Genomic DNA, 19,561 nt, shown 5'->3' with positions numbered 1-19,561 from the left:
ATGTATATATGTATGTATGTATGTATGTATGTATGTATGTAAATATGTATGCATATATGTACAGTGTTGCCTGAAAGTCACTTTACCCCTTCCCAGTGAAGCATTCATTGTTCTTGAACTCTTTTAATATACAGGTTTTATTGTACAGTACTTGCAAGAATTAATTTGTCATTGTATCTGTATGTGCTCCATCATTCTTCTGAGTCAGTGTTTCCGCATACCATAGCAGGTGAGGGGGCGAGGGCAGAGGGGAAGGGATGGAGGGAAGTGCGAGAAATTTATCAGGGATAAAGTGACTTTCAGGCTTCCCTGTATATATGTATGTCAATATGTATATATGTATGTATATATGTAAATATGTATACATGTATGTATATATGTATGTAAATATGTATACAGTATATGTATGTATATATGTATGTTTATATGTAGATATGTATGTATATATGGATATATATGTATATATATATATATATATATATATATATATATATATATATATATATATATATATATATATATATGTGTGTGTGACGTGTTAGCAGAAACATGTGCAAGCTGAGCCTATGATACAATGTGTTAGCTTTGTTTTGTGCAACCTGTTCAGCGAGAGATATTCATGCACCCATGGCTGATTCCATCATTTACGTCACACTCCCCTGTTTCAGTTCAATGAATTCTCTATCATTGATCACGCCAGGCATAACCCACGTAAATCATTTAACGAACTCGCAAACCTCATTGTTTATAATTGTATAGTTTTTCCTGTGTCCAACGATCTGCTGATTCGTTCAAATGAAAATCTCTGAAAGGGGTACAAGTGTGAGGAAGGTCCAACAATGGTTTTAAGAGCATTTAAAACTGAGTGTGGTTGGGTATCTCATGACTCCTGACCGCCTGCCATGAATCGAAACAGCCGAGCTTCGTGTATTGACGGGATAAACATACAAACGTTTACAAATGACAAAAAGCCCTCAACATAAGCAGATAAATAACTGACCTTTGGATGCTGATTGTACAATACTGTATATCACATGATTGTTTCAATCCAAAGTTCACAGCAGTAAAAGTCTGAAGCTTTTTTTTTCTATATGAGATCAACGTTTATGGAAGAGCAAGGGGACAGAGGGTAAAAAGGCAATGAACCGACAGTGGAACAGTGGAGCCACAATTGGACACAATAAGCAAGGGAATGAATGGACAGGAAAAGAGGAGGGAGATAGAGGAGGAGAGGATACACATTAACCTGCGAGTAAGAGGGTTAGATTCGGATAGGTAGAGTAAATGGGGTAGAAAATATTACGGGTAGAGCCTTGGGATGGGGAATTGCATGAAATGGTGGTTTACCACTTGCTTGAATCCGTGGAGAGAGAGAGTTGGATTGAACAGCCTCAGGAAAGCGATTCCACAAAACGAACAAATTAGGAACTGAAGAGTGGAGGTAGCAGTGGACCTGGATTTTGGGAGTTTATCCAGGAGGGAGTTACTGGAAGAACATCCTAGAGTTGCTGAGGAAGCTTGAAGAACAGAAAGAGCAAAGGGAGCTGGAGCAGAGGAGAGGGGGGTAAAAAGTGGAGAGGGGGGGGGTAAAAAACAGAGGCCACCAACCTCTCTGATGTATGTCAGAGCAGAAAGCCTTATGCTGGTCTAGAGGTACGCACATTCACCTCTGAGCTGTCTCGCCTGGTTTTGAATATTGACCCAGCTATAAACTGTCACCCCGGTGTTTTACAGATAGGGTTATTCATCAATGTGTGTGCCGGCCCTCGGATGGCTGTTAAACGGGCGTCCCCTCTGCCAGCATTAGTTGGTGGACGTTAAAGATCACATGGTGTCGTTCACGAAGAGTTGGAGAGCTATCACTGGCACCATGGCAAAATTACAAATTGCTGCCCTAACCGACAGAGGGCATTCCATCAGTGGCACAGCCACACCCTCAGCCAGATTATGCTACCCTGCAGCCTTGTGCTGCATATGAAAGAAGTACTTGTGCTTCAGCCTCATTGTGGGAGATTACAATAATGCTAATAGCTTTAGATTCCATAAAATATAGCAGAAATAAATGTGATGCTGGAGCACCAGCCCATAGGTGAGAGCAGTATTTCATTGAGGTATGGACAAAGGCATGATTGGCTGTGAGTAGTTCTGCTTTTTCAAGGAATGACTCGGAACGATAGAGAATGACAAATCTGCAGTTGACTTTGGAGGCTAGCTTTCTTGGTGCTTCGTAGATTTTGATTGAAGCAATTAGAAGTATACTCATGAACAGAAAATATTTGGAATAGGAAGAATTTTTGGATTATGACAGGAAGGATGGTTATGAGACTGATAGGGATGGAACTGATAGGGATGGTTATGAGATGTGTGTTGGTCCCCATTGGTCTGGAAATGTGAACCCGAATAGAGCAAGAGGATATTTGGGAAATGCAGGACCAAAACAGGAGGTGCCACCCCATCTTCAGCAAACTGAAGCACCAATGGGTGAGTCTGAGAAATTTTAGGCCAGCATACTCGTCAAGTTTAATTTTTCAATTTCTCATTGCAGGCTGAAACATGTTCCAGCTGATTCCCCATTTGTGTTTCATTCACACGCTCGACTAGATCATTAAACCTTACCCAAAAAGTTGGGTTCTCCGAATGCATGCTGCATTTCCATTCCCAGTTGGGATCATGTGGGCTGCCTATCTGCTCTTTTCCAGAAAGCCAATACTTGGCTTTAATATAATTATTGTGTTTGCAACTTTATTGTGGGATAAATGGCATCAACTGTCTTAAGAAAAGTCGAGGCTCGTGGACGTTGTAAGTTAAATTTAATCTGGTTTTGATACTGACATTCGACTGCTGATAACAGGACAATGTAGTATGAAAAGACCCTTCGATAAGTCCCAAAAGTGAGATATCTACATTGATGTCATGAGATTGATACGACTACAGTCTTCCCTTCAGTGTGATATGACACTGCGGCATAATGTGGACTCATCTGCTAAAAGGAAGAGATTGTGTTGCAGAGCATCTGAGAGGTCGTTCGAATCACACCAATGACTATCTGAGATGACCACACCATCTGAGAGGTCGTATATGAGGAACAAACCTGGGCCCAATCTGCTGCTTTGGAGCACTCCAGCCTCCAATGCAAGAGAAGAGGAAACAGTTCCATTGATAGTTATGTGTTGAGCGAGTCAGAAGGCAAGGTATGAATGCAGTTTTTAATGTTTCAGGCAACTAACTTGACAAGTAGAGCAGGATGTTAGACTTTGACACATGCTTGAGATATGTGATGGTCTTGACCAGTGTGCCAGTGTGCTGTTGTAACGGTCCAATGTTACGTGACGGTGTGACCAGTTTGACGGTCCATTATGTCCACTGTGACGGTCGTGACCTCTTGTTTTAGATTTTGGGCCTCCAACCATTGCTGTGGCTGGCATGGTGGTCTGGAGGTATGCAAACTTGCCTCTAAGCCATCTAGCCTGGGTTTGAATCTCGACCCAGCTATAAACTGTCATCCCGGAGTTTCACAGGCAGTGTGATTCATCAATATGTGTGCTGTTGCTCAGATGGACGATAAACTGGGTGTCCCGTCTACCGGCATTAGTTGGTGGGTCTTAAATATTCCATGTGTCCTTCATGAAGAGGCGAGATATCACCAGCACCATTAATGGACAAGTTCCCAATTCCAGCCCGAATTACTGCTGGGAAGGCAATGACAAACCACTCAATATAACCCTTGGTGTGGTTGTATACCATTCCGACGCTATGTTGGTGCCGCTGAAGCAGTAACAGAGTATGGTACGCCAGAATCATCAGAAACCATTGCTGAGAGAGAAGGAATAGCATTGAGTTATTGGAACAGATGCTAAGCTAAACAATTTAACATCCCGACCCTGGCCTAATGTTGGAACTCAAATTTGGTACCATTCCAACTGCTGGGTCTGGAGAAGATTTTTGAAGGAATTTACACAATTTTTTCCAAAATTTACAAAGCATGCCATTTTAACACAAGTTCAGTCACATGATCAGCATGACCAACGCAATTTAACATCAGGACATACTACTAATCCATCCATCCATTGGGACCATACTCTGTGCAGAGCACTGGTGCTGCCTCAGCAGTCTCCTTGGCTATTGGGCACAATCTTGGACAGGTCACCACACCGACACAGGATACCAGCAAGCTGGTACTCATTTTGCCGACCTCGGAAGGATGACAGGCCCAGTTAACCCCACCCGGTATTAATTCAACAAGGAGGATTTGAACTCAGGATCCTAGGATCCCAAGCCCACCACCCTAACACCAGGTGCACACTCCTAATGCTGTAACCCAAATTTGGTAGCATCCTGACTGGTGAGTCTGGAGAAGAAGATCTTTGAAGGAATTTACACAACAGCCATTTTGACACACTTCCGTTCAAGTAATCGGCATGGTCTCTGGAATTTAACATCAGGACCATGTCTAAATGTTGTACTCAAATTTCATAGTTTCTTGGGAATTTGTCAAAGGGTGGAGGAGCTCTTCGTGAGCCAACTTCCATCCAAATCTCGTGCCCAAATTTGTCTGCGGACGTCCTCCTGCAGTTGGGTTACTTTTTTTTAGGCGGTTGGTGGCCGGATTTGCACTCCAGCCACCGTAAAATACTTCATTCCACAAAACCCACAAATGCAAAGAAATCTGAAAACCCACTCCGTGGGAGTACCTCCGGTGCTGCTGTCCTTCGCAGGGATGACGGGATTGCGGCAAAGCCTTCAGGACCCCCATTCCTTGATGATAGGAGGAAAAGCATGGGGTAAACTTCCTGGGTCAGATTGCAGTGGTTTGTGGTGGAGTGGTGCTGGGGTGTCATCCACCAGACAGCGGTCTCCTTGGGATAACCTGAGGCAGTCCTTTTGGATGGGTGCCTGGAATGTCCCATCCGTAAAAGAGGATGAACACGTGTCTCTGTTATCATCTGAGCTCAAGCGTTTGGACATCAGTTTTGCAGCAGTTTCTGAGGTTCGGAGACCGGATTGCGGCGAGATCATGGTGGGTGGTTACACATACTATTGGTCTGGTCGCTCTGATGGTTACCATGCCCAAGGGGTTGCTGTAGCTGTGTCCCACTGATATTTGAGGTAACACCGGTCAACGAGCGTATTATGAGATGAAGAATTCGTCACCCCTTGGGTATCGTTTCCCTGGTCTCTATATATGCTCCGACTGATGTGACTGATCTCACTGTGAAGAATGCATTCTATACCGCGCTGAAGGCGGGTTGATCATTGCTACTCTTCTAGTTTTGGAGGATTTCAATGCATCGACTGGAAGTGATAGGGATGGTTATGAGACGTGTGTTGGTCCCCATGGGTCTGGAACTGTGAACCTGAATAGCAATAAGTTCCTTGACTTTGCAAGAAGTCATGGACTGAGGGTGGCTGGTTAATGGTTTCAGCACCAACAGGCTCATCGCTGGACTTGGTATTCTAAGGCTGGTGGTGTGGCAAACTAGATTGACCATGTGCTCGCTGATTGTAATTTGAGGATGACCCAGAACTGCAGGTCAGCCGAAGTGCTCAAGTCCTCAATACCAACCACAGGCTTGTGGTAGCATCCCTGAAGTTGCAGTTTAAATCTGCGAGAATTGTTCCATCCAATCCTAGGCTGGGTATTAGCAAGCTCAAGGATGAGTGGGTAGCTGAGGAGTTTGCAAACAGGCTGAGTGGGGATTTAGGGGGTCTGGGTGCTTTGAGCAATCCTGAAGAGTTGTGGAGTGCCTTTAAGACCACCATCCTTCATGTTGCGGATGGATGTCTTGGAACTCACCACAGGGCGAAGAAGAATTTTGTCTCTCAAGGGACACTGGATACCATTGACCAGAGTCGCAGGGCCAGGCTGAATGGCAGAGCTGAGCTGTTCAGGGAGTTGAGACGTAAAACTATGCGTGTGCTGAGGGTGGACAAGGAGGCCTATGTGGGAGGAATCTGTGAGGGGGTAGAGGATAACCTGTGGTCAAGTGATTCTCGTCCTGCTTACAGGGGAATTCACACACTGCGTTCCTCCACGATCATCCCTCGGTGGACTGCAGTTCGAGGAGAGGGTGGTGAGCTCTTCAAAGAGGAGGCCGAAGTGAAGTCCCGCTGGGCCAGCTACTTTGAGCAGCTGCACCAGACTGACCTACCAGCTGTTGTGTTTGATGTCACAGGTGTTATCCCTGTTGCTGACTATCCGTTCAACTGTGATCCACCTTCGTTTGTGGAAACACAGATTGCGGTGAACTGGTTGAAATGGGGAAAAGTTCCTGAGATCGGTGGCATCCATGCTGAACTTCTCAAGGCTGGTGGAAATGCTGCACTCGTGTCGTTGCATGCAGTTCTGTGCTTTGCCTGGAACACAGGCTTCATCCCAGTTGACTGGAAGAGGGGCCTTGCTGTCCCTCTCTGGAAAGGGAAGGGTGATCGCCAAGACTGCAGCAGCTACCGAGGGGTGATGTTGCTCTCAGTGCCGGGCGAGGTCTTTTCTCGGATAATTTTTGATAGGGTCTTCCACCATTTGCTTGAGCACCAGCACCCATAGCAGTCAGGCTTTACACCAAAGAGGTCAACGATTGACCGTATCCTTGCTCTTCGAGTCCTCACAAAACGCAGACAAGAGTTTTGGCAGGGGCTGCTTGCAGTCTATGTTGATCTCTGGAAAGTGTTCGATTCAGTGAATTGGGATGTCCTCTGGAGGATTCTTGGTCTTTGTGGGGTGCCAGCAAAACTGATCCATCTGATGTCTGAACTACACTCTGGTATTGATAGTGCTGCAAGATGTGGTGATTCCTTCTCCGACTTATTTCCAATTGTTACTGGAGATCATCAGGAGTGTGTACTACCCCCACACTTTTCAGTACTTGTGTGAACTGGATTCTAGGGAGGTTGTCAGAGAGATCAAGCTGCGGTGCATCGTTTTGGAATGTCAAGATCTCTGACCTTGATTTCGCAGATGATGCAGTCATCTTTGAAAAGACTCTAGATATCCTTTTGGGGCCCTCAAGGTGCTGAATGATGAGTTTGAGCCACTGGGATTATGGGTTTCCTGGGTCAAAACGAAGATCCAAGCTTTCATAGATATCTTGGATGCTACTCTCTTGTCTATACCTGTTTGTGGTGAGCATGTTGAGATCATGGAGAGATTCACTAACCTTGGCAGTGATAGTCGTGTCTGTGCTGGGTGTTAGGCAGAGGTCAATAAACATGTGGGTTGGGTTGGACCTGGGGAGTCATGGATTCACTGGATCCTGGGGTGTGGCGGTGTGGCACTGTGTCGGTCCCTGTGCAGGTGGAAGAAAGTCCGAGCCTTCAGGTCCTTGGTGCTTCCAGTCTTGGTCAGTGGATGTGAGACTTTGAGTCTGACCAGGAATCTGAGACAGGGACTTAATTCCTTTGGTGCCAGGTCTCTTTGGAGAATGCTTGGCTATTGCTGGTCGGACTTTATGTCCAACGAGTGGTTGCTGAGAGAGACTCAAATGAGATTTGTTATCTGCATAGTCCCTGAGTGTCAGCTGCAGCTGTATGGACATGTGGCTCATTTTCCTGACGCTGATCCTGCTCACCAGATTCTCACAGCGAGGGAGTCTCGTGATTGGAGGAGGCCAATGGGCTGACCACATGCTTCATGGTTGCAGCAGGTTGATCGGCATCTCAAGGAGATGGGGATGGGCCAGGTATCTGCCTGGGGGATGGCCAGACGGAGGCCCCTGGAGTACCGGCGGAAAGTGGACGCAGCAACGCACTGCTCTGGCGCATACTCCCATACCTGACCTGACCTGACCTGAAGATAAGAGATGGTGGTGAACAGCTGTTTTGAAGGCCTGGAGGGAAGAATGGGATTGAAGAGAGTGTGGGAGTTTATCCCAAAGGCGGGAAAAAAAGAGGAATGAAAGAGTGAAGGTGAGCAGTGATTCATGATTTTGGTAGTTTTACCAGAAGGGGGTTGCTGACGGACATTGAGTGCCCTGCGTAAATATGGGGGAGGGGGGGACATATTGCAGAGAGCAGGGGAGGTGAGACTGCAAAGGAGACTGTAGAAGACAAAAGACCACCGACATGTCTGTGGTGAAAGAGTGAGAGGCCTAAAGACTCAGCCTCACCGCGGGAGATACCAATGATCCTAAATGCCTTGGTTTCCACAGCGTGAAACCGAGAAATGAGAGGCAGGAGCACCAGCCCAGAGGGGAGAGGGGTACTCCATCAGACTGTGGATGAAAGCTTTATATGTGATCGGGAGCTCAGGTGGGCCGAGGAAGGGCTTTGCACGATGGAGGATTCCCAGTCGCCAACTGGCTTTGGAGGCCAGGTTGGAAATGTGGCTTTCCCAGGAAAGATCATGGCAGATATGGAGACTCAGAAGCTTGAATGAAAGGACTTCTTCCAGAGGATTGTTGTGAAAGTAGATGGGGGAGTTTTCTCAACGGTCCTTTGGGAGAGACAAAGTGAGATTGTGAGATTTGTCCGGATTGAAAGACATGTTCCACGTGTTGGATCAGCTTGTAATTTTATCCATATCTGGAAGTGAGCGAAGAAGCTGCTGCTTGCCGGTCTGAGGGATGACAGATGGCATGACAGAGGGTGGAGTCATCAGCAAAGAGATAAAGAGGATTTTCCAGAGAGTTGGAGAGATCATTGATGAAAAGCAGAAAAAGAACAGGGCCCAGAACGCTACCTTGAGGAACTCCAGCCTGCACAGGAAGAGGGGACGAGAGAACTCCATTTAGGGCCACACGTTGTCTATTAAAAACACAGGCTGGTTGATGTGTTTTGGACTTTTCAATGGTCAGCGTATTCCTAAATATTAATTTTTTTCAAACTTGAATATCGTAGAATATAAGTTTTATGGGCACCCAAAATAATTGTAATTACAAAAAAACGTGCCCAACAAGGGACCCAAAAAGGGTTAATGTGGAGTCCTGCAGGTTATTTCCCCAAGTCTCCATCTGTATTGTCTCTCAACCCTGCTGTTGGTGCCCCACCCCCCTGCTGTTGGTGCCCCACCCCCCTGCTGTTGGTGCCCCACCCCACCCCCTCAACGATATCCTTCTATTGCTTTTGTTCTCCTGATTTTGTTCTTTGTTCCAGCTCATCCATGAGCCTCGAATTTGTGTTTAAAAAAAAATAAAAAATGAAAATGGCAGTACTTGGTCCATTTTCATATCTGCAAACATTTTAATATCGCAACTCCATAAAGAGTCATGAAAGCACACCCTTGAGAGAACAATTGAAAAGTACGTCATAATCAGGAGTTCCCATCACGTGCTCCCCTTTTGGCTGCCGGTTGCATCGTTGGTTAGGGGCACAGCTATGCCACTGATGCAGTGCCCCCATTACCAGTATACTGGTGCTCATTTCATCAACCTCGGAAGGATGACAGGTTGAGTCAACCCCCTGTTATTAATTCAGTGGCCAACGGGGCTCGAACGCAGGACCCGAGGATCCCACGCCACCACCCTAACCGCTATACTAAGCCAACACCAGGCTATAATCAGGAGAGGAAGGTGTTTGAAGGAATTTACGCAATTTTCCCCCAAATTGACAAAGCCGACCATTTTGACACACTTCCGGTCATGTTATTGGCATGATATCCACAATATAACATCTCTACCCTGGCCTAATGTTGTAACCCAAATTTGGTATCATTCTGACTGGTGGGTCTGGAGAGGAAGGTTTTTGAAGGAATTTACGCAATTTTCCCCCAAATTGACGAAGCCGACAATTTTGACACACTTCCGGTCATGTTATTGGCATGACCTCCACAATATAACATCTCTACCCTGGCCTAATGTTGTAACCCAAATTTGGAATCATTCTGACTGGTGGGTCTGGAGAGGAAGGTTTTTGAAGGAATTTACGCAATTTTCCCCCAAATTGACGAAGCCGACAATTTTGACACACTTCCGGTCATGTTATTGGCATGACCTCCACAATATAACATCTCTACCCTGGCCTAATGTTGTAACCCAAATTTGGTATCATTCTGACTGGTGGGTCTGGAGAGGAAGGTTTTTGAAGGAATTTACGCAATTTTCCCCCAAATTCACGAAGCTGACCATTTTGACAAACTTCCGGTCATGTTATTGGCATGACCTCCACAATATAACATCGCTACCCTGGCCTAATATTGTAACCCAAATTTGATATCATTCTGATCGGTGGGTCTGGAGAAGAAGATTTTTGAAGGAATTTACAAAGTTGGCCATTTTGACCTACTTCAAGTCACGTGACTGGACCGAGCTTTGATATTCCTGTCACCAGTCAGGAGAGGAACTTTCCGGATTGGCCAAATTTTCAAATTGGCCAAATTTCAGCCGGATTGGCCCGGCGGTTTGGTTGGAGAAGTCAAAAAAGTTGACGGATGGACGGACGGTGCTCGATGACAACACCCTATCTGGAATTAAATTCCAGATCAGCTAAAAAAATTAAAAAAACGATGGCATTTCTAATATTGACCTTTTTGTACCCAAAGATATTGGTCCAAAACCAAAGGTAGCAGAAAGAGACAAATCCAATCACAAACCTCTCACGAAAAGGTCTTCATTTCATTGGCCATTGTGGAGGAAATCCGTGCCAACACCTCCACTCTAACTGGTTCTTTCCATGGGCGTGTTCAGAGATACCAAGCTGTTAGCAAGCGCTTGCAAAGCCGGCCGTTCCTTATCCATGGTTTGGAATGGATGCTTGCTTCGCTGCTTAAGCCGCTTGGCGAGCGCTCTACAAGCCGACGGAACACACACCGCAGGTTTATTTATTTATACACGTCCTCTGAATTACAGGTTTACAATGGGAAAAATTGACGAGTTGTTGACGGACCAGTACTTTCGGAAAATCAGTGCAACAAGAGTACAAGATTGTATTTTGAGCGGTTATTGCCACATGTATCATGTATGAGGTGCGACATGACAGATTTATACAAACGGGCGACTGTTCTCGACCACCGACAAGCTCGGACGTGGCACGGCGGCGATGAGGGCTTTTTGGACCTCGATTGGACGTCGCGCGATTCCATTGGACGGCCGCGTCATGACGGCGCGAGGCACGTGACGAAATTCGCGATCGTCATTGGATAAACGATTGACGTCAAGGCGCCGTGTTTGGGCAATGAGGGCGCGGCCATTTTGGGTCAAGGTGGCGCGACCGTGCGCCATGGTGGATGGCAGGGATATCATGTCGAAGGCGGAGGAGTTGGCGGATCAGGTTAGTAACGCCATTTGGAGGCCGTTTTTACTCAGGCCTGCAGTCCGTGACCCTGTGACATGAGTACGATGGCCGTGTTTGCCTTGTTCGGTGAGTTTTAAACGTTGTGGCTTTGTAACCGTCTCCAAAAGGCCGCGTTATCGGCGATATGTTTGTATCGGCGACACGTTGCTGCGTGTGCCATGTTTGTACGAAGTTTGGGTTTGACGGGAGCGGGACGTGTGTTGTGTTCGTTGGTGGATTGTTCAGAACGGTACAAGTAAATGGTTCATTCGTGGTGATCGCTCGTCCCGCTGGGTTTCCCTGCCTTCTGTCCATATGGTTCGGCGGTGCTGCGGTGCTGCCGTGATGCGGTGCTGCCGTGCTGTGGTGCTGCCGTGCTGCCGTGCTGCCGTGCTGCGGTGCTGCCGTGATGCCGTGATGCGATGCTGCCGTGCTGCCGTGATGCGATGTTGCCGTGCTGCGGTGCTGCCGTGATGTGGTGCTGCCGTGCTGCCGTGATGCGGTGCTGCCGTGATGCGGTGCTGCCGTGATGCGGTGCTGCCGTGATGCGGTGCTGCCGTTATGCGGTGCTGCCGTGATGCGGTGCTGCCGTGATGCGGTGCTGCTGCCGTGCTGCCGTGTCTTGGAAGGTCTTCAACCTGCAAACGATTTGAAATCGAACGGTTTCTGTGACCCATGAATGAACATCTCCCGCCAGTGGCGTGGTGGTGGTGGTGGTGGTGGTGGTGCGGTATCTCTATAGTAACGGTTGTGTGTGACGTTTACCGTGTGTGCTGCGCATGTTGTGCCGTGAAGCCGTAACCTGGCCATTCCTTGCAGTTCCTCCGTGTGACGAAGCATTACCTGCCGCACGCCGCCCGCCTCTTCCTGGTGAGCACCTTCCTCGAAGATGGAGTGCGCATGTGGTTCCAGTGGGGGCTGCAGCGGGATTACATTGAGCGCATGTGGAGCTGTGGCTACATCTTCGCGTCACTCTTCGTTATCATTAACCTGCTCGGACAGCTTGGTGAGGGGTGCCATGGTTGTGGTGTGTGGGGGGGGGGGGGTGGCTGCACACAGCTGTTTTTAAACGAGACATTGACATCAGACGTGGATGGCTACCTGAAAGTTTTATTTATTTATTTTTGAGGAGCGAGCTAAGTGTTTGAGTACGGTGTATCGTTCGTATGACTTGAGCATTTGTCTTGAGAATTGAGAGCACCTTGACAATGGGTGCAGTGATTAAGCCCTTGAGCTATCCGACGCTCATTGGACTCGTGTCTGGTGCTTGCGTTTCTTTCCAGGTGCCTGCGTGCTCGTGCTCACTCAAAACTTTGTCCCGTACTCTTGCTATGGCCTGTTTGGCATCATCGCTCTGCAGGTTCGTACGTCGTATGGATGGTCATGTGACCGAGCCACTCGATCTCCTCTGGAAGTATCTGCACTGCATTGTTGGTTGTTTGTTTTGTTTTGTTTTTTTGCATCGAATGTCTGCATTGCTTTTTTGGCCAAAAACTCCCTTTGACCATTTTGAGTCCTCGATCATTAATATTTGCCCCGATCAAGCCGTCTGAAGATGTATGGGTTTAAACCAAGCTGCATCTCCTTTTTTTTTTTCTCCTCCCGTTAACCCCCACTCTTTCCAAGCTCACCTCTTTCCCAATTTCCAGTTTTTCCTTTCTGAGAGTTTGCTTCTGTATCCACATTGCCCACCCTGTGCATCCTCCATCCATCCATTGGGACCATACTCTGTGCAGAGCGTTGGTGCTGCTTCAGCAGTCTCCTTGTCTATTGTACACAGTCCTGACGGGTCACCACTCCGACACAGGATACCAGCATTCTGGTACTCATTTTGCCTACCTCGGAAGGATGACAGGCCGAGTTAACCCCACCTGGTATTAATTCAACAGCTGAGCGGGATTTGAACTCGGGACCTTTGGATCCCAAGCCAGCCACCCTAACCGTTAAGCCAACACCAGGCATTGCATCCTCCCATACACCTCAATTCCTCCCCGCATCCATTATTTTGTCCCTCAACCCCACTGTTTGTTTGTGTGTGTGTGCATGCATCCCCCCCCCCCTCATTTTTGCTGTTCCTTTTGTTCTGTTACACCCTGATTCGTTCTGTTGTCTCGCTCTTCCACAAGTATTGTGTGTGTGTGTGTGTGTATAACATACCATACTTTGTATTGACGTTGAATGAAAAAAAAACTGGAGCGAGGTTGATGGCGCGCCATCCCAGATCCCCACACTTCCAACCTAAAGCAAAGCTAAAAGATTGCAAAACGTAACACCAGGGATGATGCAATATCACATCTTGAGTTTAATTCCCCCCCCCCCCATTTTTACCCCTGTGACTGTGTCCTTATCCCCAGGGAATGAACCAGGGGTCAAATCCAAAAAATCATTCCATGTTTCACGCTTCCCCCAATGTTGATTGCTTATACAGTTTAAATAAAAAAAATTTTTTAGAGTTACCTAATTACTTTTTTTGGTGCACACGCGCAGGGGCCAAGAATGATACCGCTCTTCACCACCTTGCCGTGCGCTTGTAACTAACAAATTTGAATTTCTGCACAACCGTTTAGGAGATGGATGGATGGATGGACAGACAGATCTGGTTACAATATTACTCCCCCCCCCTGTTTCTTGTAAAATAGCTTGGGGATTTAAAAAAAAAGAAAAGAAAGTAAAACGACGGTGGTGTTGCGTGCAAGATAATTGGGTGAAGCATGTCACCACAGTCCACATTTTTAAAGGACTGCTTGGTGTGCTCGCTACAGTCCTGTCACATTACCTCCTCCACTGAGGGTGAAGGAGGTTGTTTGTTTTTACCCCCTTTCTGTTTGTCTTTGTGTCCAGGATGTCTCAAAGTTGTGGGCATGTTCGGTGAGTGACAAGGACGAACCGATTCGATTTGGTGAAGATCCGAATCCGGATCTGGATGCGACAATTATTTAATATTAAAAGTGATTCTTCAACATTGAGAGTTGGGGCCAAAACAACAATATAGTTCTGTATAGCATGATATTTCAAAAATGTAATAGGCCCGATATGTTCTCGTGGTGGGGGTATGCGCCCTTCTAGTTTCTGATGCTTCCGCGTTGTGCAAATTCATTGCTTGAGCAAACGCGTGTTTGAGTACGTACTGTTTGTGCTGCAATTGAATAGTCATTACGGCAGAGCGAGTCCAAAGTTCAAATCTCGTTTGAATAGCTTTCTCCCAAAGTTGCTTGGATGTTCCTCCTCTGAACCCTCATGATTATTCACACTTTTTGAAAACACTGGGGTACATTATAATCTGCCTGCCTGTCTGTCTCCGTCATGCTATGTCCTCGTAAGCAGTTGCGTAGAAATTCACCAAATTTGGTCGTTACGATCACCACATGGCAAGAAGGTGCGATAGCACTATTATTTTTGACTCTGCCCCCCCCCCCCCATGGCCCTGGTGTGCAGTCTTCAGCTCAAAATTTGTTTCTGCAATTAATATTGGGGGTTTGGGGGGGGGCAGTTGTATGATTTCTGGGGAATTTCACCCTCGGTTCATGTTCATGGTGTGGACTTGAGGTCAGAGGGGTTAAAAGATTTTTTTTTTTTAAACTCAAACTTTTTCTATTAGGTTATTTCTGGTGGCATGTTTTGCCATCTTTCAATTTCGCGTTACATGGGAGGTGTGGGGATTTGTGACGGCGCGCCGTCGACTTCGTTTGAGTGATGTTATTGTAAAGGGGTGTCACCTCCTATACACGAGTTAAAATGGTTGATGTTCTTTTGTTTTTTGTTAGTCTTTTTTTTTTTTTTTTTTTTTTTTTTTCCCATGGTTTCACTTATTTTGCTTATTTTACAGACACTGGCATACAACATCCTCTGGGATGTCAAGTTTCTTATGAGGTAGGTGAAATGTGACTTTTGACCCATACAAGTTTGTTGAGTGTTTAGCAATTTAAGCATCCTTCTCATGGTGAAGATTTTGATTTTTAAAATGCTTTTGTAGTAACTGTAGAGAATGTGCTTAAGTCCCTGACACCGACAGAGTTAGTTTGTGGCAATTTTGGGGGAGGTGTGAGGTAGGGTGGTGGTAATAGTCCCACGTTGTGCAGTACGAAGTACAGTCTTGTATGGAGAACTGCTCGAGTCTCACCACGAGTATTGTGTGCAGTAATTGGTAATACGAGGAGCTTCCTCACGAACCTTTTTGCTAGGTGGGTTCAGTGACGTGCACTCCACTGGTGATCAGGTATAGTACAATGGTTCTTTTCTAATAAAGTTGGCCAACGTAAATTCCAAGTGTAATATCGTACAGTGCAGTGATTGCTTCATTTGTTCTCTGAAATAAAACGTGTGAGTTATGGGTGTTCCTTTGTAATGTATGAATTACACGTACACATACACATCGACTTTGTAACAAGCAGTGTGCTTGGCGATCTAATATGTCTGCTACGACCTTGGAGATTGCATTTTCTACCATTCCTCGGATGTGGTCAGTCATGCCACTTGTTTCCCAATTTTGAGTACTCGGAATACCATGGGACTCCATGCGATGCAGGGCTCGTATAACTGTGCTGGTGGTTGCCCGATTTGACCTCACGAACTCTTTATACGTCGCAATCTGTCGCAAGCTTTTCCTCACTCTTAAGGTGAATTTCAATGGTATGTCAGATCAATTTTCATGGTTTATGTTGCATGCACTCTTGCACTTCGTGATAACGTTCTGTCTGGTTGATTTGGTGACTGATGGAATGGCTGAATGTGTCCTGATCACGGTGCTCACTCTTCTGACCGGTGATTATCGCTCATGGGCCGTGTTCTGAAACGGAGCATGGACAGATCAGCTGGTGTGGTGGTAGCTTAGAAAGTTGAATAATGAGTCTCAGGGAGTTTTATCTGGATTCTGGGATCTGTTCATAGAACATGAATAACATGCATTGCAACGCACGTTCGGTCCTGCATTGGTTTGAGCGTGGTTTCTTTCAATGAGGCTGCAATTTGTATGTGCCGTTTTACAAACTGCCGACGCTCTTTGGGCACTCCCATGTTCCGCAATTGTGACTGGCGTCTGGGGTTTGTGCCGTTTTATGGCTTTCACTTGTACGTGCGAGACCGGGCGACCACAGTACCACCTTGCGCGCTGCCCCTGGGGCTCCTCTGCTGCACCCACAACTCTTGTTCATAGTGTTTGCTCTGGAAGTGGTCGTCCGCTATCGGTCATCTCTCCAACTAATTTCCTGGATTTTGCTGCCTGCATCATCTCTCGCTCAATATCCTCACAATTGGTCTGATCTTTCCCATCCACAAATTTTATTTCATACCCGTGGCGAGTAATATGCCCTCCCTCTGGCAGGGGTCAGGAAACGGCACGCGCAGGTGAAAACTGCACGTTGTCGGCCCACCCTCAGGAGCGGCGAGGCTGGGAATTATTTATTGTCCCTCACCTGACCCTGGCTGTCTCCAGCATGGATGTAAAATTTGATGAAGATTGGCTGAGCCGTTTGAATCTAAGCAAACAAATGCTGCATGGTGTCGTGGGGGATATTAGACGTGGAGACTTAAGAAAAATTGTATTTTTTTTTTTTCTTTTCAATTTTGAAATCTATTCACTTTGATTCTCCAGAGAATCTTTGATGGAATTTTATTTGGTATTTTGTAGCAGCAAAAACTAGATTCTTGTCGGAGCTGCTGCAATTGATGTGGGTGGAGTATTGTCTGTGCTCACGCTCAGGCTGCAGACGGTCATATTGCAGTTTTTATTTATTTATTTTTTTACTACTTTTCCGAATTATTCTGCGGAGAATCTCATACAAAATCAGACCATATAGTGCAAACTTTATTTGTAATTCGTCCTAAATTATTATTATTTTTTAATCCCCATCCCCTCGTTTCAAGTCACTATTTCAACAAATTGTCCATAATTGCAGAAAATCACTTGCTCTAGCTTCATCCATAAGGCAAAGTAATGGGATAAATAATTACAGGAGATAATATTTCCCAGTATTGTATGGAAGGTAGTGTCGCCGATCTGGTTCTTTAGTTTTAGAACAAGCTTGTCCTTGATGTTTGCACGTGGTTCAGTTTGCCAACCTATCTTGACTGCTCTTGGGTCAACTTCACACCTGTGCTTTTCTTTGGCAGTAGGTGGTGGCACATTGTCCCATCATTCATACATTTTCTACGACTCTTCATGCCACCTTTGAACCTTGTGGTGTCATACCAAGTCTGCTGAAAAGGAGAACAAGTCAATGAGTAGATTTTTTTTTTTTTTTTTTCTACAAAGAGAACGTGCCAATGTTGTTGTTCTGTTCAACATCAACTTGTGCTGTCACATCTCTGGATTCCTCTCACCATGTGATCCGTTGAGCCTTTTCCCATAGTTGGTTCGAGATTGTTTTCTTTGCTTTGGTGGTTGTTGTTGTTGTACTCTCTTGCATCATACAAATAATTAATTTTGGACTTTGTACCATGAAGTGTGTGTGTGTGTGTGTGTGTGTGTGTGTGTGTGTGTGTGTGTGTGTGTGTGTGTGTGTGTGTGTGTGTGTGTGTGTGTGTGTTTGTGTGTGTGTGTGTGCGCGTGCGCGCACACACACGAGACCCCTCAGGGTACTGTTAAATCAAAAGCAATGACGGGAAGGAAGCCAATGAGGTTTTATTTTGGATGGGGACACGTGAGGTGATGTCGAGTAGATGAAACCGGTGCTTCCATGCATCTTTAGGAACCTTGCGCTGGGAGGTGGGCTGCTTCTGCTACTTGTCGAATCGAGTTCCGAGCGGCGCAGCTTCTTTGCCGGCGTGCCGAGTGCTGGGGAAAACCATCGCAAGAACTACATGCAGCTCGGTGGTCGTGTCCTCCTGGTGCTCATGTTCATGACCTTGCTCAATCTGGAAACGTCCATTTTCTCGGTACGTGTTGAGGCTTGGCTGGTTGAAGTTTGCATCCTTGACGAATGCACTGCAACATTATTAATTAATTGATTTAAAACCTCTAATTTACCTTTTCTATGTAAATTGTTTTGAAGTTCTGTAAAGTACTGCACTGCTCGATTGGGGCCCAGTAGACAAAAATTCCTTTGTCAAGATAGAAGCAATAACTTAACCCCAAGACTGGCATTTTCAGCTGAGTGTACAATGAGATCCCAGGTTCAAATCCCTGTGTTGATTCATTTCTTGTCCATCATTGTCATTGGAATTCTGATAACACCACACTGGTATTTCCCATTACCCTCATCCAACATGTATGAGTATAACCTCTTTCTTGAGTCTTGGATCTTGCGTCTCTATTGTGGGACACCAACACTGAAAACCAATTAAAATTCCAACTAGCCAAGCCGTGAAGGCCCATGTTTTTTTTTTTTTTTTTTTTAAATGGTGGGGTCTTGGGTGGTTCGTGGACCCTACTGGCTAACCTTTTCAAATGATCATGAATTGACTTTGCACCGTTTGTTTGTTTGTTTGGACACCAACGCGTGGCTGCATTTTGCTCGTGCCAACAGGTGCTCCAGGACCTGGTGGGCACGGCCCTCATGCTCCTCGTCGCCGTCGGCTTCAGGACAAAGCTGGCGGCATTGACGCTCGTGCTGCTTCTATGCACGCTCAACGTGTACCTGCACCCTTTTTGGACGGTGCCCAGTAACCGTGCCATGCATGACTACATGAAATACGACTTTTTCCAGACACAATCTGTCATCGGTGGTTTGCTTATGCTGGTGGCGTTGGGGCCTGGAGGCGTATCTGTCGATGCGCACAAGAAGAAATGGTGAAAACTAGGTTGGATGTGCAGGTGTGCATGGTACCGAGGGTGTTCCGAGGGAGGTGAGCGTGGGTCGAGTTGTGGTGACGTGCTGAAATTGCCTTTGCAGCTGCTTTTTTGTATTTCTCAAATTGTTTGAATGACTGTGAAATGGAGCCGCTCTTATGCTGCTTTGGGCTGTTCCACAGAAAAGGGGTGGGTGTTGATTGTCTTGTTTTTTTTTTTTGTTTTCTTTTTGTTCAACAACAACAAGTTACATCCACTTCAAAGATTCTGCATAATGAAGCGCTGATGTTCTCAGTGGGGGTTTAAGGTTTGCAGGATGGTTCCACTTATTGTGTGAAATCATGTCATTTTGACGATTCTACAATTATGGAATGCTCAAACGATGAGAGAAAGGTGAATTGTATTTTCGTCCAAACAGGCCTGTTTGAAGTTGACTATATTTAAGACCTTCCACCACTGAAGCAGAAGTGTAATACCTTTGTTCCATCTGTCGTCCTTTTTGCTTCCGTTTTTGACCGTCTGTCCTGTACAAGTAGCTGGCGAGTGAAAATGTATTAAAGAAATTTTACTAGATAGCTGTTTTGTTTTCTACCTTGATGGTTTTGTCGTCGTAGCAAAGTAACTGTGCTGGGA

At 46.1% G+C, this 19,561-nt stretch overlaps 1 protein-coding gene across 1 annotated transcript; it reads left to right on the top strand.

Annotated features, from left to right (window-relative positions):
• The first annotated feature begins 11,041 nt into the window (after window positions 1-11,041).
• LOC147013071 (surfeit locus protein 4-like) lies at window positions 11,042-19,501 on the top strand. Its single transcript, XM_085854598.1, has 6 exons — window positions 11,042-11,199; window positions 12,022-12,208; window positions 12,486-12,562; window positions 15,029-15,072; window positions 17,889-18,075; window positions 18,666-19,501. Exons 1-6 carry the CDS (start codon window positions 11,104-11,106, stop codon window positions 18,930-18,932), a joined length of 858 nt encoding a protein of 285 aa, XP_085710724.1. The 5' UTR covers window positions 11,042-11,103; the 3' UTR covers window positions 18,933-19,501.
• Window positions 19,502-19,561: the final 60 nt, after the last annotated feature.

Source organism: Eptatretus burgeri, chromosome 14 (assembly GCF_056783735.1).
Source record: "Eptatretus burgeri isolate ZD-2024b chromosome 14, Ebu_testis_v1, whole genome shotgun sequence".
Lineage (NCBI taxonomy): Eukaryota > Metazoa > Chordata > Myxini > Myxiniformes > Myxinidae > Eptatretus > Eptatretus burgeri.
This window is presented reverse-complemented; position numbering and strand designations above follow the sequence as displayed.